This window comes from Convolutriloba macropyga, chromosome 9 (genome assembly GCF_964194025.1).
Source record: "Convolutriloba macropyga chromosome 9, txConMacr16.3, whole genome shotgun sequence".
In the NCBI taxonomy this organism is placed as follows: domain Eukaryota; kingdom Metazoa; phylum Xenacoelomorpha; order Acoela; family Convolutidae; genus Convolutriloba; species Convolutriloba macropyga.
This window is the reverse complement of record NC_134476.1, coordinates 22126552-22147167: the sequence shown is the minus strand read 5'-3', so window position 1 is coordinate 22147167 and position 20616 is coordinate 22126552. Positions and strand designations below refer to the sequence as shown.

At 35.1% G+C, this 20616-nt stretch overlaps 1 protein-coding gene across 1 annotated transcript in view; it reads left to right on the top strand.

Moving 5' to 3' along the window:
- Nucleotides 1-1140: 1140 nt before the first annotated feature.
- LOC142346155 (uncharacterized) overlaps nt 1141-20616 on the top strand; it is a 132420-nt gene continuing 112944 nt past the window's right edge. Inside the window, exons 1-4 of the mRNA XM_075398664.1 lie at nt 1141-1209; nt 6929-7146; nt 12034-12364; nt 14234-14378. Of these exons, the coding sequence (XP_075254779.1) occupies nt 1151-1209; nt 6929-7146; nt 12034-12364; nt 14234-14378 (753 nt within the window). The 5' untranslated portion in view covers nt 1141-1150. The remainder of the gene's footprint in view (nt 1210-6928; nt 7147-12033; nt 12365-14233; nt 14379-20616) is intronic.

Here is a 20616-nt window from a genome sequence, read left to right as displayed (position 1 = left end):
CCATTCCGGAAGTGTTTTTAGGTTGTGACCGAAAAGAACAGAAAAGAACCGAAAAAACGATGAGGGGGTTTGAAAATGGCCAATTAGGGGGTTTGAAACCGACCAAGGAGGTGTGAAAAATCCTCAACTTCGATAGTTCAAGGACACATACAACAAATATACACAAAATACAAATACCAAATACACTGAAGATAGGCGATCTTTGTCTTATCTTTTCTTCTTGTCTTTTTTTTGTTTTTGATCACCTCACAGTAGACAATCTTAGTTTAATAATACTCCAACTTTGACTCTTTGATCCTCTAAAAATTTTAAAAAAATTCATGGTGCTCATCGGTCTAGATCGTTGGCATTTTCAATTTTTGAAAAACAAAACTTAGCTTTAGGGGTTTGTTTCGAAGCTCTGGGCTTGGGTGTCAAAAATGTTAATAACAAGTGTTGGGAGGGGTATTTTCTTAGGACTATTATGGTTTCGCTCTGTTAATATGAAATTAAAATTAATTCTTTGTCTTCTCTTGTTCTGATGCAATGAAATGTTTTCAAGGTAGTCAACTATTTTCGTCAGGTTTTGAGATAATAATTTTCTTTCGATTTTGTCGACTTTTCTTTCTTGATCGAATAAAATTCAACGTGTCGTAGACAACTTTGTTGTATGAAACCGCGTGAGGTTTCCTCTTCTGGTGAATAATTGCGCATTTTTTGTGCATTAATTGCATGTCGTGTAATTTCACCTAAGACAAAATTTTCCCGTGTGATAGTTAATCACGACTTTTCGAGGTCTAAGAGTATGAAGAAAATGAGTTCTTAGTCGGAATTTTGGTTTGCATCTTAGTTTCATCAGTTTTCATGAGCAGTTATCAAATTGAAAATTAATTAAGAGTTACGCCCAGCTTGGGTTATGATAAAGGAGCGTTGTTAACTTTTATTTTGTTGCCAAAAATTAAAAAGATAATATGTTAAGTTTAAGCTAGGTCACCGTAGACGCTATTACATTATTTATGACAGAAACTGAAATTCATTGGAACAACCAGCCAAGGAAAGTACTTCCGGATCTAAGCCGGGAAGCAACCAACCACTCTGGCAGCTGATTTAATTTTCAACTCGATCATTAAAATTTAGTGCATTACCGATTTGTTCCGTTAAACAGGTGAAGATGCTTTGGAGCGGCTCAATTCTTGGACTACTTGTTCTTTTCTTCGGTATTATAAACAGGTTTGTTGCCGTTTACTTGTCTCCTTTTCTGTGTTGACTACTTCTCGTAAATTTGCTGAGCCCAGTATGAGAACGCAATGATTTTAGTCGAGGGGTCGACTCTATGAGATCACAATTATAAAAAGTCTGCTAGATGAGGATAGGGATAACCCGGGTCGAATGTCCTCCCAAAATCCTCCCATTTTGTTGTAAGAGTGGGGGGTAATTTGTCTATGGGGGGTAAATTTATGTGGGAGTCTTTAATTCAGGGGGGGGGGTAAAATGATGTAAGAGTTGGGCTGCAATAGGAGGACTTTTGAGAAATTACATCCCCTGACTAAAATTGCCAGGTAAGAGTGGGCTGCAAATGGCTGCAATGGGAGGACATTTGAGGAAATAAATCCTCTGACTAAAATTGCCATGTAAGAGTGGGCTGCAATGGGGTGCAATGGGAGGACTTTTGAGGAATTACCCCCTGAATAAAATTGCCAGGTAAGAGTGGGCTGCAATGGGTTGCATGGAGAGTACTTTTGAGGAATAACCTCCCCTGATCCCCTGACTAATAATGCCAGTGAGGGGGTAATTTGTTCAGAGGGGGTAAAATGAAGTAAGAATTGAGCTGCAAAGGGGGGTAAAGTGGTGTAAGAGTTGGGGTTATTTGTTCAGAGGGGGTAAAATGAGCTAAGAGCTGGGCTGCCAGGGGGGGGGGGGGGGGGTAAAATGATGTAGTGAGTTTGGGGGTAATTTATTATGAGGGGGTAAAATGATTTAAGAGTGAGGGGTAATTTGTTGCGAGGGGGCAGTTCTAACAAGTATTACTCCTCATATATATATATATTATATATATATATATATATATATATATGTATATATATATATATATAAATATATATATATATATATATATATACATATTTAGGCCCTCAAGAGTTGGACCGGCAGTCTTCAAGTATGGGGGCTAAAACAATGTAAGATGGAGGGGGTAATATGATAAAAGAGTTGAGCTGCCAAGGAGGGTAAAATGGTATTAGAGTGAGGGCCTTATTTTTTCAGAGGGGGTAAAATGATAAAAAAAGTGGGGTTGCAATCGGAGGATTGTTTAAGAAATTGCAGCTTAAAACTCTTACGTCTTTTTGGGTTGCATTAGGCTTCCAACGGAGGTAAAATGGTGTAATTTAACGTCTTTTTACAAATTCCATTTCTGATCGCTTGTAAATTGTCTTGGTTATAAATTTCTCGAAATCTAAGATCCATGGAAAACATTTAAAAACCAACAAAGTTTTGCCCAAAGTTTAAATGGTCAGTTTTTTTTGTTAATGTTCGATAGTTCAGGTTTTTTGGAAGAGCGAGCCATCTGATCATATTAATTAATAACAATTACTCAGTGCCCTTGAACTTTGGTGCTTCAGTCGGCTTTTAAAAAAAACTTTTTAAAAACTTTAGGACCGGAACGCATTTGCAAAGCAGGAACAAAGCCAAGACGACAAATTTTTTCATTTAAGTAGTAAATCTTTGGTACTTTTTTGGTATTTTGGGCCAGTCCTTCGGTCAAAATAATTGTTCCGGTAGCTTTTGGAACATTGTTTAATTTATTGGAGAAACAGAAATAACAAGAACTGCTTTGGTTTTTTTGGAGAACTGAAAACTATTCGAATTGTAATCCGGCGCTGCTTTTTCTTTTCATGAAATATTATTTTTGCCTTTTTTTCTTATATTTTCACTAGAGATCATAAAGATTTAAAATCAAAATTCAACTACTGACAGGTAAAATCCAGGAGCAATTAAGATGAGGGTCAATGAGCCTACATGTCATTTTAAAAGAAAAATTGATGGCTTTTTTGGCATCAATAACTTTTGCGTAAAATTAAGAAATCTTTAGTTCTACCGGTGTCCGTTGTTATTTTGTAGAGTTTCAATTCAGTCTCACGCCGATTTTGTCCATTTTGACTGGTTGCACAGATATAAAAGCTAGTGAAACAATCGTTGTTTAGTCAGTTAAGGGCTTTTCTACCTCCGGGTCCTAAGAAAGTGTTCTGGAACTAACATTTAGCGGACTTTAGCTAGTTTAAATCGACATTTAAAAGAAAAAGTGCATCAAATTTTCCTTTAAATATCAAGGTTTACCTTTGCCAAACTAATTACTATGCAATCAATTGTAACAATGGAAGCTTAGCGATCGAAAGGTCAGTTTTGGTCGCATTGTTGGGTTTTGCAATGAAAAAAGATTCGGATTGTAATTTGGACCTGACTTTTTTGAAATATTTGCTATATTTTTTCATCACAGTTACAAGCAATTATGTTTTCGTATACAAATTTGATAAAAAAGGTCTTCTTTATGTTCAAATGAAGTAAAAAGTATAAATCTTGAAATTTTGTGTTTTCTGAGTAAAGACCATGGTTTTCATGGCGCCAACGAATTGTTTTCGTGAATTCTTAATGAGTTGTTAGGTTTTGCAATCTTTTGATGTTATTTTTGTGGTCTTTTGACAGATTCTAACTAATCAAATGTCTAAATCGGGACCTAAATGCTCATGAAATAACTATCTTATGCTTTCAAACGGTGCATAATGTTTTTTTTGCTAATATAACTGTTGAGTGGTCAAAATTCAGTATTTATTCTTGATGTTGACTTTCTGGTCAAAATAAATGTTTCTGTAGCTCTGGAAAAGTATTTGTTTTTCTGGACAATCTTTAATAGCAAGAACACTTTTGTTCGTTTCGTAGAATTCAAACCTCTTCAAGTTTTATTGGTTTGCTGTACTTTTCAAAAAAATATTTTTATTCCTTTTCATCTTATACGTTTATTTTTAAGATTTTAAATCAAACTTCGACTATTGATAGGTCAGTTCTAAGAGGAAAAAAGATGACGGTCAATGAAAATGCATGTTAAATAAAATGAAAAATTGATTGTACTTTTCGTTTCAACGCAAGTTGGGCAAAATTGTGAAATTTTGAGTTCTGCCAGCGTTCGTGGTCTTTTTGTAGTCATTCAGCTTGGTGTCACTATTGGGAAATCTAATTGGATTCCGATGTACAAGCACGTTAAATTATTTGTTTTTTAGTTGAAAATCTAAGGTCGCTGCAACTTCTAGTTATAAAAATATGATTAGAGAAATTATCTTTTTTTTGGCGATTTGCCACTTTCAATCTATTTCTTCCACTTGCTAGTGTAGTCTCTATAAAGAGAGAACGAGAAAGATATTTCATTTTTCAAGTGAGAGTTGATACAAATCTCGTAGTTCTTTGAATTTTTTAAATACAGTTTTTTTTGCGATGAGACAACGACTTCTTATCACTTTTATTTTGTTTTCTTATTTTTTTCGAGCCAACTTTTGAGGATTTTTTAATACCTTGTTCGATTATCGCAATAGCTGCACTTCAATGATAAGCAATATATCACTATAATGTTGTTCAGAGAAGGTACAACTGATAGTATTTCATATTTTCAGTGAATAGGTCATGGTTTTATAGCCTTCGACATTGTTTCAAGGCAAATTTGTATTTATTTTGTGATTATTGCATGTGTCTGTTCTTTTTGCCGATGTAAGACATTCTATTCTGGATTAACAAAGGCTTCAATGGTTTTATATGATTATGTAAATGAAGCCCTTCAAGGTTTGCAGTCTATAGCTAATGGTATTTATGTGTTTGACATTTTTTTTTCAAAAAGTATTAGCTATTTTTTTTAGCTTTGTTAACTTGCTATCTTTTCGTTAAAAGATAAGTCTTAAATCTTTTCTGGACAAATGAAAGTGAATTGGTTCAATTTACCTTCTATTTGTTTCTGTTCTTAACATTTCGTTTATGTTTTTTTTTCGAAAAAGTAGATAGACACTGAGTTTTGGTTATAAGTAATGCTCTTTGTTTTTGACCGGTATTGCCGACCTTCTATGAAATTTTTATTTGTTTATATGGTAGTTTGAGGTTAAAGCAATTTTTCAATTTGAAGCAAATACTTTCGAAAAATATATTAATTTTGGAAAGTTTTCTATCTATTCTTCATTTTGTAGACAATTTAGTCAAAAGTGGTTGGACGGGTCGAAACATCATGTTCGATCGCACATTACCGAACCTCCCTGATATCATAGAGAAAGTTAAACAGTATAAAAATATAGAAAACGAATTTAAGAGAAACACAGAAAGCGAATATTTATTTTCATATAGAATGTAAACCGAAAACCAAGTTCTTGTATTGATAAGAGAAATAAACGCAAAAAGCATTCGTAAAACATTGATTGCTGCCTCTCTCTGAAATTTAGCCAAAATATTAACTCGTGAAGGTAATTTAACAATATACAAAATATTATCTTTTATTTTTGTCTTTTCCCCAAACCATTTAATTTTTTTTTTGCAAATGGATTGAACTATTTTTTTTTACTAAGTTAAACATTTTGTTTCAATTGTTTCTGCGTAAACCGTGTAATCTGGCGTGTTTGCTGGTCACCGTAAAATTGGTACGAAAAACGTTCAAACCAAATAGACTTTTCTGCTATGCTTAAATATGGAGAATAATATAATCATGTTGAGACCTTTTTCAAAGACAAATTTTTGCAAAAATTTAATTCTCGAACCTTCAGAGGAAGATTTCGAGTTTTTTTCTTAATTTTAGAAAATTGTCGACATTAGCCCTACTGTGACGTCAACATTATCAGAAATGTTGACGTCATAGAAAAATTACATAAACTTTTTCTAGCTGATTGTTGAAACGTTTAAAAATCCAATAAATTAATGAGATAAACATTTCAACGACCGTTCTTTGCTCGCGCAGGTGTGTTTTCAGATTGCCATACACGGCAAAACTTAATAATTAATTTTGAAAACAGCAAACTACAGAGAAATTGTTGATTGTTCTGAAGGAGGCGTTCTGATAACTCAGTGATTCTAAAAACAATTTCAAATGGTTTTGAAGGTATGAATTGAAAAGAAAAATAGCAGTTGTGGTGCTGTCATTTTTTGAAAATGGCTGTGGTAATCTACTCTTTTTGTTTGATCGCATCAAAAAGAGTCTTAATAAAGAACATTTCGATTATAAGAAAAACTGAAAAATCTCGGAGGGATGGTGCGATGGGCGTTGCTCAATTTCGTTTAGCTTTCCTCATACATTAAAACTGTGTTTCAAATTTTTACCTCTCATTTCTATATTTCTATCATTGTTGAATGTTAAGGACCGAAATTGACACTAATCTTCAGTTTGGCCCTCCTCCCGTTTATGCACCTGAGCTCCGTCTCCTCTGTAAATCAGTATTGACTGTTAATCAAAATTCATGTTTATAAATTTTCATTTTTCTATCAAAGTTGACTGTTGAAGACCCTAATCTACAATTTTCTTCAGTTTGGCCCTCCCCCTGTTTATGCACCTGATCTATTCCGTTTCCGTCCACTTTTTCTCTAGCTTCCTATATGTCTCCCTCGATAATTCAAGATCTATCCCTCCGGCCCCCAGCTAAGTAGACGTACACATTTTTGCACTCCCAAACGCACGTGCTTCCTTTTTCCATAACGAAGGGAAGTGCTATATATAAACATACATTTTTGTAACGGGGGTGGAGGTGGGGTGTTCTAAGTGCAGCAATGCTAAAAAGCCGGTAGTAAGTTCTCTTTATGCAAGTTTGTTGATGAATATAGACTCATTCTCGATCAATCTCGAATCATAGAAAGACCCCCCCCCCCACCGAAGTTTCTAAAGTTCTTGCATGAGTCGAGGTCTGCACTAGAGTAGCAATGGTACCTATATTTTCAGATATGAAGCATCGGTTGTTCGTTTTGAAACACGTTACGACCAATTTGATAGAAATCTGCTGGAATTTGAGGTTCTAGAGGTCTCCAAAATTCCGTCTGTCAGACTCTGTGGCTTGATATGCACTAGAGCCGCTTGGTGCAAAAGTTACAATCACAACCACAGAATGCGACTGTGTGAACTGATTATGACCGAGCTACGATTGCTAAATACGTCAACAGGTAAAATTCCAGCAGTCTAAATCTTAACATTCACAGTTCAATAAGTATCTTGATAATTTGGAAATAAGCGATTTGATTTTTTGGTGTACTTGACTAACTTTATAATTTATTTCAAAATTTTTACTATAGCTTGCTTGCGTTGTTTAACTTTGCTTACATGATTTGCTTTACATGCCAATCAAGTAAAATTTTTTTAGCTAATCTAAATTTTCTCTGTATATTTTTGCATAGATAACCACTATAAATACAAGCTAATTTTTGTATATTTTCAGTTCGAAATTTAATTTAAAATTCAACTGATTGAATTCTTTGACCCGTGTTATCGACCACGACAATGGTGTCCAGACCAGGTACAGACAGGCAAATTTTGGATCTACAGAATGCAGAATCAGCTACTGCGTGGATTATGTCTTTTGTGGCGAAATGTCGCGCAGAGAAGAAAAAGGACAAGGTCAACAACGACGGTACTGTACAGGACCTACAGTTAACCAATCTCTTCTTTAGTATGTGCGGGCAAGATGCAATTATTAAACTTAGGAGCCTAATGAGTCCTAGGAATTTGATAGACACTCCGTATAAAGACATCAGATTGGCGATTCAAAACTATATTTCTCCTAAAGAGAGAGTAGTAACGGCAGAAAGGGCTAAATTTCTGTCCGTTATACAAGGTGTAGGGGAGTCAGACGACGACTTCCTAGCACGTCTTAGAGAAGAAGCACGCTATTGTGACTTCGAAAAACTGAAAACAGCGGCCAACCCCGAAGAGGAGGTGGTAAAAATAAAGTTTATCTCAGGTTTGAGGGACCCTGAAGCAAAATTTAGACTACTAGACGGTTTTAAAGCAAAACCAGCAATGTCGGTTACTAAAATGACCGCGAGCTTACAGTTCAGAAGTCAAACAATGGCTTTTGCAAGTTCTTCATCAATTAATAAGCCCTTTAATGTGAAAGAAGAAGTTGGGTTCAACTTCAAAAAGACCTTTCGAAAACCAAATGAAAAAATTACGGCTAATAAAAACAACAACATGTGCACTAGGTGCGGAGGTAACCCACACTCTAGTAGACCCTGTCCAGCGCTAAGTAAAAAATGTAACACCTGTGAAAAGGTGGGACACTTCTCAAAAATATGTAGAAGCAGACCCCAACCAAATTCAGGTAAGTACAATAAACAGAATAACTTTTGCGAAGAAGAAAATGTTTCTTCAGAGCAAGCATCTCCAGCATCGGAAATGGGAATGTTTTATACTAAAGAACAAATCTTTAGCATGTCTGTGACATGGGAATATATCTCAATAAACAACTGCAAAGTAAAATTGCAGGTAGACACAGGTGCAGATAGCACAGTGATATCATCAAAGATATGGACTGAGCTTGGTAAACCTCAGTTGGATGGTAAGATAAGACATCTTGAAGCTTATGATGGTCATCAATTAACGCTTCTGGGATCACTTACTTGTGACGTTGAGTGGAACGGAAGCAGGCTCACTCAAAAACAACTTGCAGTTGTGCAGTCTGATAAAGAATTTGGACTACTTGGTAGAGACCTTCTACCCAAGCACGGCGTGAACAACATCACAGCCAAGCACCTACCTGTTGTGAAGGGTTACAAAGCTCATGTGAAGTTGATACCAGGAACACAGCCAATGTTCTGCAAAGCCAGAAAAATACCTCTACCTCTTCAAGACAAGGTCACAGAGAAGCTGGAACAAATGGTCAGACAAGGCATCCTTGAACAGGTACAGCCAAGAGGAGTCACTAATGCATCTCCAGTGGTGAGTGGTGTGGCAGAGAAAGAAGAGTGGAGAACTGAGACTTTGAGTGGACTTGAACGTGCACATCAATGGCAAGGTTATGGATGAGGACTACCCAATACCGGACATGGAGACGATCTTCCACAACCTACACGGGGCCTCATAAATTGGCAAAATTGACCTCTCAGATGCCTACTATCAAATTGAACTTGACGAAGAAGCTAAAGATATATGCACAATAAACACATCTCAGGGACTGTTCAAGATGTGCCGACTACCTCAGGGATTGAAAAACTCTTCTTCAATCTTCCAGAATTGCATCGAATCAACACTCAAAGGAATTAAAGGTGTTGTGATTTTTCAAGACGGTGTATGGAACTACCATGGAGCAGTTCGACAAGAGATTGCTTGCAGTCAGGAGTCGACTACGTGAGAAAAACTTTACTATTAATGAGAAAAAATCTAACTCAAAACCAGTCGATAGCGTTAGCGTTTTGGGATACTCCATTTCAAAGGAGGGAATAGCACCAGATCCCAAACATGTTGAAAAAATAAAAAATTTAAAAGACCCAACTAACAATAAACAACTCGAATCGTTTGTTGGGCTAGCTAAATTTTACAGAAGAATGATTCCTGATTTTGCAACAAAAATGCTACCCTTAAGTAACATGAAAAATAGCGATTTCTCATGGGGCAAAATGCAACAAAAAGCCTTTGAAGACATAAAAAATGAATTATGTGCTAACCCACTAGTGCAGCCATATAGTCTACAAAAAGAAGCAACAGTTACTACTGACGCCTCTGAAAAAGCCATTGGCGGGGTTCTTTCGCAAGAAGAACATCCAGTCATATATGTATCAAGAAAATTGACTCCAGCGGAGCAAAACTACTCGAACATAGAGCGGGAAGCACTGGCAATTGTGTTTGTGGTCACAAGACTAAAACAATTCCATCTTGGAAGACTATTTACCCTACAGACTGACCACAAACCACTCAAATATCTCTTGACACCAGACGAGGATATCCCGAAGACAGCATCAGCGAGAATCACAAGATGGGCAATAGCTCTAATGCGTTTCGACTATGAGTTGAGGTACACACCAGGAGAGCAGATACCCCATGCAGACGCTTTGAGCAGAATGGATTTTGGCGAAGACGAATCGGACAACGATCGAGTGTGCTTCGCAATCAATAACATCTACTTCGCCCACAGTGATTTGGTGACTCAAGCAGAAATCAAAACTGAACTTGGAACAAACAGACTTTTCCAGGACATAATGAAACGAATCAAAAACGGCAATTGGAAACAATGTTCAGAAGCGGAAAAAGGATTCGAACAACAGAAAGATGCACTTACTTTACATAATGGAATCATCTTCAGTGGTGTTGTTCCTTTCATTCCACCCAAACTACGACACTTGGTTTTGGCAAAAGCGCATGAGACACATCCCGGAATGAATGCAACTGAGGCATCAGTCAGAATGATAGCATGGTGGCCTGGCATTACCCAAGACGTTCAACACTTTGTTAGTAAATGTAAGAATTGTCAATTCAACAGGCCGAGCCTGGGAAAAACGGTCTCTACGTGGCCAGAAGCCGACGTTTGGGAACGCCTCCACATGGACTGGGGTTATGTTAAGGACCAAGGCAATATCTTAGTAATTGTTGACGCGGGTTCTGGTTGGATAGAAGCCTTCCCCGAGGGAAATAGAACATCAGAAACAGTTAAAATATATCTTAGTCAAATCTTTGCAAGATTCCGAATACCAAAAACTTTAGTTTCTGATATTGGTCCAGAATTTGTAAGTGGTGACCTTAAACAGTGGTGTGAATCACTGGGAATTAAGAAAAAATAATCAGCCGTCTATCATCCAAGAGCTAATGGACTAGCTGAAACACCAGTTCAGACAGTGAAGCGGGCACTTCAAGCGTGGAGTCCAAACCTTAATGTGTCATTTGGAGCATTCCTGCAAAGGGAACTGATGACACATCGCAACACTTCAAAGACGAGGAGCAAAACTCCAGTTGAACTCCTGTTGGGACGCAGAGTGAGACTACCAGCAATAGCAGATTTCGACTTGTGCGAACCCATTCTATTCAAGGCCAACGAAAAGACAAATACAGTTCCTGCTACCTTCATCATCAGGAAGGGCCTGAACACATCTTTCAAACAGCCTGAAAACTCAGCACGGACTATTCTATTGAGTGACAACCAAATTGCGAGACTAGACGAGGACAAGGTGAAAACTGAACCAGCAGTGGAGGAGACCATATCTCAATCAGAACCACAAACTCAGAACACAGATGTAGGACCTTCACATCAAGATGAAGCTTCTGCAGCCACATCATCTGCAGAGCACCAACAACCCGAAACCTCAGAGCCTTCACGAACATCAACAAGAAACAGAAAACAACCCGACAGATTTGGAGAACCTATACCCACAAACTTGCTTAAAAAAGGAGGAAGGATGTGTTGGTTTCCAAGAAACATCAAGAAACTTAGAAGTTTTCTTTATTAAAGTTTCAAAGAACGAAAGAAGAACTTACCTGACGAACTTTATTGCTGTGTCGATAAGTAATGGCCACAAAACTAAACTCAATTCTAATTTTGTTTTGGCGCTATCATTATCTTATTGACCTATCAATCATATGTCAGAAGCAGATTCTCCCACCAACAGAAACTTGATTTTAACATCCACCGACCTCCAACTAATGAACTCGATTGTACCCAAGCCATATATGATTCTCATGAAATGTTGATGAAAATAGAAAACCACTTCCGGGATTCGGAGTTAAGATCTATTCACATGCCAATCAAGTAAAATTTTTTTAGCTAATCTAAATTTTCTCTGTATATTTTCGCATAGATAACCACTATGAATACAAGCTAATTTTTGTATATTTTCAGTTCAAAATTTAATTTAAAATTCAACTGATTGAATTCATTGACCCGTGTTATCGACCACGACACCCTACTTGTATACTTTCATGTTATGCAACCTCAATTGTTTCACCCCTCAACCATTTCACCCTAATTTCGTAATTTATTTAACTGCTTAAAATAACTTTCAGGATTACTCGTTCCAATTATGGTTATACATAGGTTTTGGGAAAATGAACTGTCATTATTTTTTCAGTTTCTTCAATTGCAAGTCATGGCTGGCATCATTACACGCCATCACCCCGCGTCCGAGGTTGTACCGAAATAGAGACACTAGAGTGTGTCCAAATTTGGCCAGATGGAACTCTTACTACAAGTGACTCCATTACTATCTTATGGTCACTACCTGACCAATATGACACTGAGTTCAAAGTCGACCAGGAACTGACAATAAAACATGACGAGCATCTGGCCCAGTTTAGTAGCATAAATGCGAATGTTGAGGACCACAACTTGGATTCACTGGACAGAAGTTTCAGTCCAATTGAAGCTATGATTCCAGGAGTTTTGTATCAATTTCAGTTGATGTTAGTTGATCATTTTTTTTTCTAGTTTGGAATGATTTCAATCATCTGCTTGTCGTTGAAACATTTACGTCCAGTTGTTGAAATATCAGATTTCTCCAGTGCCAGATACTAGTGTATCAGAAATTTTAGGATTCATTGCCAGATTTATGAATTTGGAAAATGCGTTTTCGATTAAGATTATGTGTCTCTGCTAAAGTGACTTCGAATTTCTGACGTTTTTGAAACTGCTAAAAACTTGTCGCACAGAAATTTCCAACAGAAATTTAAGAAATCATTTTGTACCAATTTCAATTCAGTGAACTTTTTTCTCATTGACATTAAGTTTACAGAGCCACAATAAAACGGGTCAAGGTATCCGGAGAGTGTATGTGGAAAATTTTGTATGAAATCCTATGAGAGAATGGAAAATATGTAAGAAATATGCTGAATGGTTTAACAGGTTAGTATTATGTGCTCAGTGTGCTGAATTGAAACATTTTCAGCCCCTTTAACGATTTTTGTTCAAACATTCAAATCTTATTTTAGCATACCTCTTATATAAATTCAACACTTCGAAAGAATTGAAAATCTGCAATTTCATCGCCTTTCTTTCATAAATTCAGAACATTTCTTGAAATAATTCAGAACCCTCTCAGACAATTTTTGAACAAATGAAAAACTTTTCGTAGTCCAGACCTATACTTATGAAAAGACCCGAATTTTGACCAGAATTACACAGTCGAGTTTCTTAGTTAGGGTCCAGCAAAAGTCTTTTCATGGGTCGAGCAAAAGTCTTTTTAAAGGTAATTATGGTCGAGCATGGTCGAAAAAACGTTTCTTCATACGAATTTTTTTTGGCTCAAGCATGGTCTTTTGTTGCTTCTTCATAGAAAGTCTTTTCACAAGTCTGCTTTATTTTTCAAATGTCGAAAATAATTATTTGTTTTTTTTTGCTTCTGCATATACTGAAGCAGCAACGGATCAAGACTAAACAGCATTGCAACGCTTCAACTTAAGACAAAGTTGGGAAACTGCCAAAAGTCATTAGAACTTTTGCAATTCTTAAGATAAAGCAGTTATTGCAGCTGTACTATATTGTCACATTACTTGACTGATTGAAACTAGGTAGATTAATTCTAAAGATCTTTTTCACATTGGCCATGATAAAAATTTGGCGTTATTCATTTTTTTCGTACCAAAATAATGAAACACCTTTTTTTGGAAAACAGCGCAGATTTTTGATGGATCAATAACTCGACCCAGTTTTTGTAATTAGTTAGTTTGAATCAAGCAAAAGTCGAGCAGAAGATTTAATGTGTCAAAAAAGACTCATAAAAAGATTGTTTTCTCGATATATAATTTTGAATTTTGAAATGTTTGCTAATCAAAAATATAGGTCGAAAAAAATTCCAGCTTAACTTATTGGGTGGAGCAAATGTCCAGAATTACAAAATTTGGGTCGAACTAAAGTCCAAGTGATTGAAAAAATGTCTAGTCAAAATTCTTTTCATGGTTCTTTGGGTCCAGCATGGTCTATTTATACCCATGTTTGGTCGAGTGTGGTCTTTTCATAGGTCGAGGTGTGGACAAATGTTGATAATAAGCACGTGAAGCTCATTTCTTGCATAATTTCTGAACTTCAAATCCATGGAATTTCATCGCTTTCAGCACATTTCTTTAAAAATGTCAGCTTATTTTTCAGCACATCCCTTATATAAATTCAGCACTTACGAATTCAGCGCAATGCATACCCTAATTTGGAGAAGGGGAAGTGCAATGGGTAAGATACAAAAGTTTTATCAGCCTACTGAAAAATTCGTCGGTGTTGTTTTCCATGAGACAATTTTTTAACGCAGTCTGATTTGTTTGATTATTGATGCAAACTTTCAGTGACCTCTTCGAGGGGAGACCAGCCCAGTTTCCCTTGCTCACTTCGGAGTCGACTTACCCGAGTTCAGTTGATGAAGTTAGTGCTCTGCGACAGTTCACAGAGCATACAATTGAGTTTCATTGGACATTTGTCGGAAGTGCGCAGGTTACTAAATATACACTTTAAACTTTTTCGTACTACGATATTACATTTGTCATTGGTATATTATGCTTTTTAAACAGACAAAATGATATCTTATTTGAGATTAAGTCAATTAGAGTCAATTAAATTATCGTATTTCGCCTAAAGAAGATTATTTTCAGCTACCCCGTTTGTGATATTAGGTCGAAAGTGTATTAGGTCGAAAGTATGTTAAGGCGCATATCAGTACTGATTAGGAACCATGATCATGTCCTTTTTTACACTTGTCAGTTTTCTGCACGTCTTGGCCAAGATTTGCAAGTCTAAATGTAAATAGGAAAAAAATGGGAAATGAGTCCAAAAAACAATTGTGAAAACAACAAAAAGTGCCAGGAAAATGTCGAAAAATGAGACAGAAGCCAAAAACTAGCCGTCAAATCGTACAAAAAAAAACGGCAAATAGAAAAAAAAATCCTGAAAAATTCAGAAAAGAGATTGGAAAATCACGAAAAATAGTGCCTAATATTTGTTTAATATTTATTTAATAACATTCTAAACTAGTAACACTACGTTTTATCACACAGAGCACATTAAATGATTTTGAAATAGACAATAATGGGTAAAATAATTTTCTATGACTACCCTAGTCATTGATCATTGCAAATCTTATAAGATTTTATAAGATTCTTATCTGGCCTTGCAAGTTAATGCATTAATCTTGTAAGATTGTATAAGAGACTTACAAAATTTACTCTGAACTTATATGATCTTATAAGAGTTGTAAAAATTCGTAAGATCTTATAAGATTCTTATAAGATATGTTTTAATCTTATAAGAGTTCCTAAGAATAGTAACAACTGGTAAGATCTTATAAGGATTTTATAAGACACACATTATTCTTAAAAGATTAAAATATATCTTGTACGTCCTTACAAGAATCTTTTAAGACACACTTTTTTCTGCTAATGTATGTCATAATAGAATCTTATAAGACACGCAATTTTCTTATAAGATAAAAACATGTCTTATCAAAAGACTATACCAAAAATCTTACAAGACACAAATTTTTCTGCTAAGATTAAAGCAGATCTTGTATGATCATAATAGAATCTTAAGGCACACACAATTCTTATAAGATTGCACTTATCTTGCAAGATCTTATAAGAATCGTATAAGAAACACAACATTCTTTTCAGATTAAGGCTTTGGAAGAGCTAATGAATAGAATCTAATACAGAAACACTTTGTTCTCGTAAGGTATAACAGATCTTGTACGCATCTCCAAGTTTTTCTGTGCATTGCTAAGAACCTATGAAGATACATGAGTAGCTAAAACTTGACTTTTAAGATTTTGAATGATTGCGTTTGGCAAATATTTTCTATACCCTAACTCGTTCAAGGAACCCGAACGATGTAAAAACTGAGAACTAAAAATTGAATAATGATTTTGTCACGTACAATTTGTAATTTAAGGCAGAGATACATTGGTAGCAATCAGTGTAAGAAAGGTTGTAATGCTCGACTTGGATGGCTACGTTCTCAAATATATATCAAAAAACGGAGATTTCGTATTGCTTGAATTTATTTGATACTTCGATCAGCAAAGGTTCGAACAAACAACGGAGTTTACAAGAAAACAGCAGTGCTCTACAAGAAAAAGCTCCTGTTCTACCAAACAGAAAAGATGTTTTCACGTTGGAAAACAGGGCCAACAATGTTAGGCTCGAGAGTGTTAAATGAAAACTCATTAAAGAGCAAACTAAAGAGTATAATTTAGGTAGAATTACAGTTAAGATTCAGTTTGGTTCAATATTTGCTCAGTATTGAGGAAAACTCCAAAACGAAGTCCTAATTATTAATACTGATTGCACAACAAATTTGCGTAAATTTACGTGAAACTGGCCCTGAAGATATCTTGAACTAATTGAGGAGCTTTCACTAGATGGAATTCCTGCTAAAATAGGAACTCTAGCGTTGTGTGGTACCAAAAAAATGATGTCCCCAATATAGCGAATGTCTGTAGTTTTTCAAGTTTTGACATGTATGATTTTTTCTCAGCAATTTTCAATGAGCCAGTTACGTTGTCCAGTCAAGAACGAGTCAGTGTAAACACAATGCAAACAATAAACAATATTTGGTACAGTAGTTGTGGATAATTCACCAAATATTTGAAACATACTCCTATTTTACGCTCTCTTGAGACACCAATTTCTCTCAAATTATCAAACGACTTAAAACTGCCCCTCGGAAGTATGTTTGGAATCACTCTAAGTCCCCTCAGCAGTTAATCACCTACCACGAATTGAAAACAAAAAATTCACCACGCCGAAGAGGCCAGTTTGTTTTGTATGTTTTAATTAAAAAACAACAACAACCAATTCCTGAAACTACAGATAATGAAAAATTGTTGGACTGGCCAGTCTTTTGGTTCAAACAGCTTCTTGCACTAGAGAGAATTCATTATCAAACAATTTTTACTATTTGCACTAAGCAAAATGCTCAATTAGAGTTTAAGTAATTTGTTTTTTTTAAACATTTTTTAAGATAAAAGGAACACTGATTTTCTAGATGTGACCTTTTCAAAATTTTTGTGTAGACAAGGACCGTCATTGGTAAAGTGCGCTTATAATCAGACTTCAATTTATACCCTTGCTAAGACAAAAACTAGATATGGTCGCGATTTGAGTGAAAGATATGTTTTGTTCTGTGCCAGAGTTAATCTTGTAAGATCGCATTTAATAAATCTTACATCTTATAAGATTTAAAATGTTCTTATACAAACAAAGTCTTACAAGATCTTACGAAAATAATCTTACATCTTATAAGCTTTGCAATTTTCTTCCGCTGAGCAAATCTTGTAAGATTTTATAAGACAATACTTACGTCTTACAAGATTCACTCTGTCTTGTAAGATCTTACAAGATATGCAATGTCTTACAAGGTCTTACAAGATATGCTCCATCTTATAAGCAATTACAAGATATGTAGTATTGGTAAGAATCTTTTAAGATCTTGTAAGAATTGCAATGGTCAATGACTAGGGTAGTATAATTTGATTAGAATTGCGGTGTTCCTTGTCCGAGGGCTGATGTCGAGGCTGAACATTTGGGCTTGGAGAAAGAGTCATTACTTGGGAGGGCACAGTTACCTTCACTGCTGCACATCTTTGTTTACTTTTCGTTTACCTCTACAAAATTAGGCATTCGGTTAATCCAAAAAAGACAGATCATAAGACAAGTACAACTAATCTAACTTCTCAGCTGTAAAGAATCCGTGTTCTCGTTGTTTTTTAGAACAAATTAAACGAATAAATTTTTTGAAATTCAAATTTTTCATCGGATCGAAGAGTTGTTCAAATCAATTCAAACCCAACATTTGCCTTTGCAGAAGGTTTTTTGGAACTGGAAGTATATTTGGTCTAGGTTGTCTATGAAAAAAACCGTGCTCTCGTTTTTTCGGTACAAATTAAGCGGATGAACTTTTTTGAAATTCAAATTTTTCATCGGATCGAAGAGTTGTTCAAATCAATTCAAACTCATTCCCAAAGTTTATCTTTGCAGAAAGTTTTTAGAACTTCAATTATATTTGGTCTAGGTTGCCAATGAAAAAAAAACCGTGCTCTCGTTTGGGTTCATCTTTGTGTACACTTTTATGAAGAAACAACAGGGGTGTAAGAGTGTAAAAAGAAATGATACAAGTCATAACGGTGGAAAAAAGATTGTATTTTTTTATCAGTTCACAATAATTTACACTCTGTAAATAAAAAAGTGTGTAAGAGTGTAACAACAATTGATACTTAGAATAGTGGTGCAAAAAAGAATGTAATATTTTACCATTCGACCCTAAATTACTCTTTGCAAAGAGAGTAATAAGAGTAGAGAAAAGAGTGTAAATACAGTGTTTTTTTTACAAAAAAAAACACACTCTCACACTCTTTTCCCGATAAATAGGAGTGGAAAACGGATTACACCCTCTACCCCGCTAATTAGTGAAATAGGCGTGAAACCTTGGCCCGGATGTAATTTTGGGTAGTGATGACTAAAATCTTCTCAACACATCCGAATCTGCTTATTTGACGCTGATGTGTTATTTATGTTTATCTGATATCAGTTCTCAAGCACCCCCGGAACTTGGCATTAAGTTTAGTTTGAAAACGTGATAGTTTAACGAATTATCGCACTCCAAAATTTTTAATCGGCCAACAGTTTCCAGACTTGCAAGACTTTAATATTTAAACGATCCAATTACTGATATAGACTTGAGAGCACTTTAGTAAGCATGCGTGTTAGTGTTACTTCGCTGCAATTACGCAGAAAAAAACTTACTATTTCATATAACAGTTGTTCCATTTTTGGACTCATCATAAAAAACCAATTTTAGTTTTTTATTCTTTTTAGTATCGTCTTTGATATCAAAGTTGTTATGTTAACAAAATTTATTAAAAAGTTCAGTCATCACTGAGTTATACAAATCCCATCCCAAGCCAAATTAAACAACAGAAGTTATTGTTTCGACCCCATTTGTGGGGGGGGGGGGGGGGGGGGGGGGAGGAGGAACTATGTACTCAACTGGGTTTTTTTGTTCAGACAACTTTGACCGATTAATATATTCATCGTAGAGAAATGTGAGTGGCATCATTGAAAAGCTGTGGTATCAAGAAATTTGAAATATTGAGGTTTGAATTTTTGTGTGAAACCGGGATATTTGGCACGATTTTGTTTAACTTCATCGTAATTTTTGTTCAATTTAAGATCTTTTTCTATAGAAAATATTATTTAAAAATTACAATTCACGCTGCAAATGAATAAATTTTGTGCTCCTAATAGAAGACAGGCGATAAAACGCTAGTTCTGGTCTCATAGGAAAATTTACTATCAAAGAAATTCGAATTCTATTTGAGAGCCGTTTTTTTTAGATAACCTTTCATATTTTTTTGCTTTTTATTACGTCACTTAGAGACTAATCACTTGTCATATCAAGTTTCCGTTAATTACAAACCTCAATTGCAGTTAAATGATGCCCAATGAACAAAAAAAATCATGGAATCGCTCATGTCTTTTGGCTTCGACTCTAGTTTTCGGTAATTTTTAATGAAAATCGGATTTTGTTTTTGAGAAGATTCACTAAGTTTTTACAATCTCATGACAACGAATTGCATTAGGTTTCATAATGAGCATTAAAAGAACCTATCAAGTGTTTTGAGTGGACAGCTAACGGCTGTTAAGTCTTTAAAATCAATTTTCGGAATTTTTTTAAACGTTAATCAATCTTAAACTTATTTTTGTGAACTTTATGTCAATCTCAGTACTAACAGGACCCCATTCAATTTTATTGCAAGCAAATTTTAACCTGTTAAGCGGTTTTTTCTTCTAACTATTGGTTTTATGACTTCGATGCCACGAGTTTTCAAAATTTTCCTTCTAATTTTTCCATAATTTTGGTTCCTTTTGAAACCTTATCGCATCCCAAAGATGATAGTTCTCCATTGCTTAGAGAATATATTCAGGGGATCATAGATAAAATTTTCTGAAGAAAGCTTATGGTTTAAATGACTTCGACACTTTATTCTCCGTTGAAAGCTAATAAATTTAATGGTGTTGATACTACAGGTTTAATAAAAAATTTCGTTTTTCTAATATATTTGTTCACATTTGTCGAATTTTTGAGGTCTTATTGCAAAAAAAGAATCCCATTGCTGTTGAAAAAATAAATGAAAAATAAATAATTGGAAGTTTTCAACCAAAATTTCAATTTTTGAAGGCTGCGTTACCTATTTCTCACTTTGTTTTGAATTTGTTGTTTTTGCCTGTTTTTTTTATGTTTATTTAGTCAGAAAATGCTGAGAGGTCTCATAAGTTTCTAATTGATGATTGAATAAATTATCTAACTCAATGCAGTCAGTTAATAGCAAATAGTTTTAAACTTTATGATTTTATTTGTTTTCGAAGATTTTTTTAAACCCTTCAGTTTTGTTGTTCTTTTCGACAAATTGTAACTTATTCTCATCATTGAGCGGTCCCATCTAATTTGTTGTAAATTAAAAATTATAAAGTTGATTGATTTTATGTCGTAACTGATGTTTTGTTTAATGGACAATATGCGTTTTCATAAAAGTTTTGTTGGTGTTCAAAATTTGTCTTTCTTTTCTCTTCTTTTTACCGCATTCGCTTAATAACAGATCCCAATTGTTTTCAAATGGGGTCCGTGTTGAATTATTTACTTTGTCAGAATAATTTCAACTGAAGTAGTTTAAAATAAAATT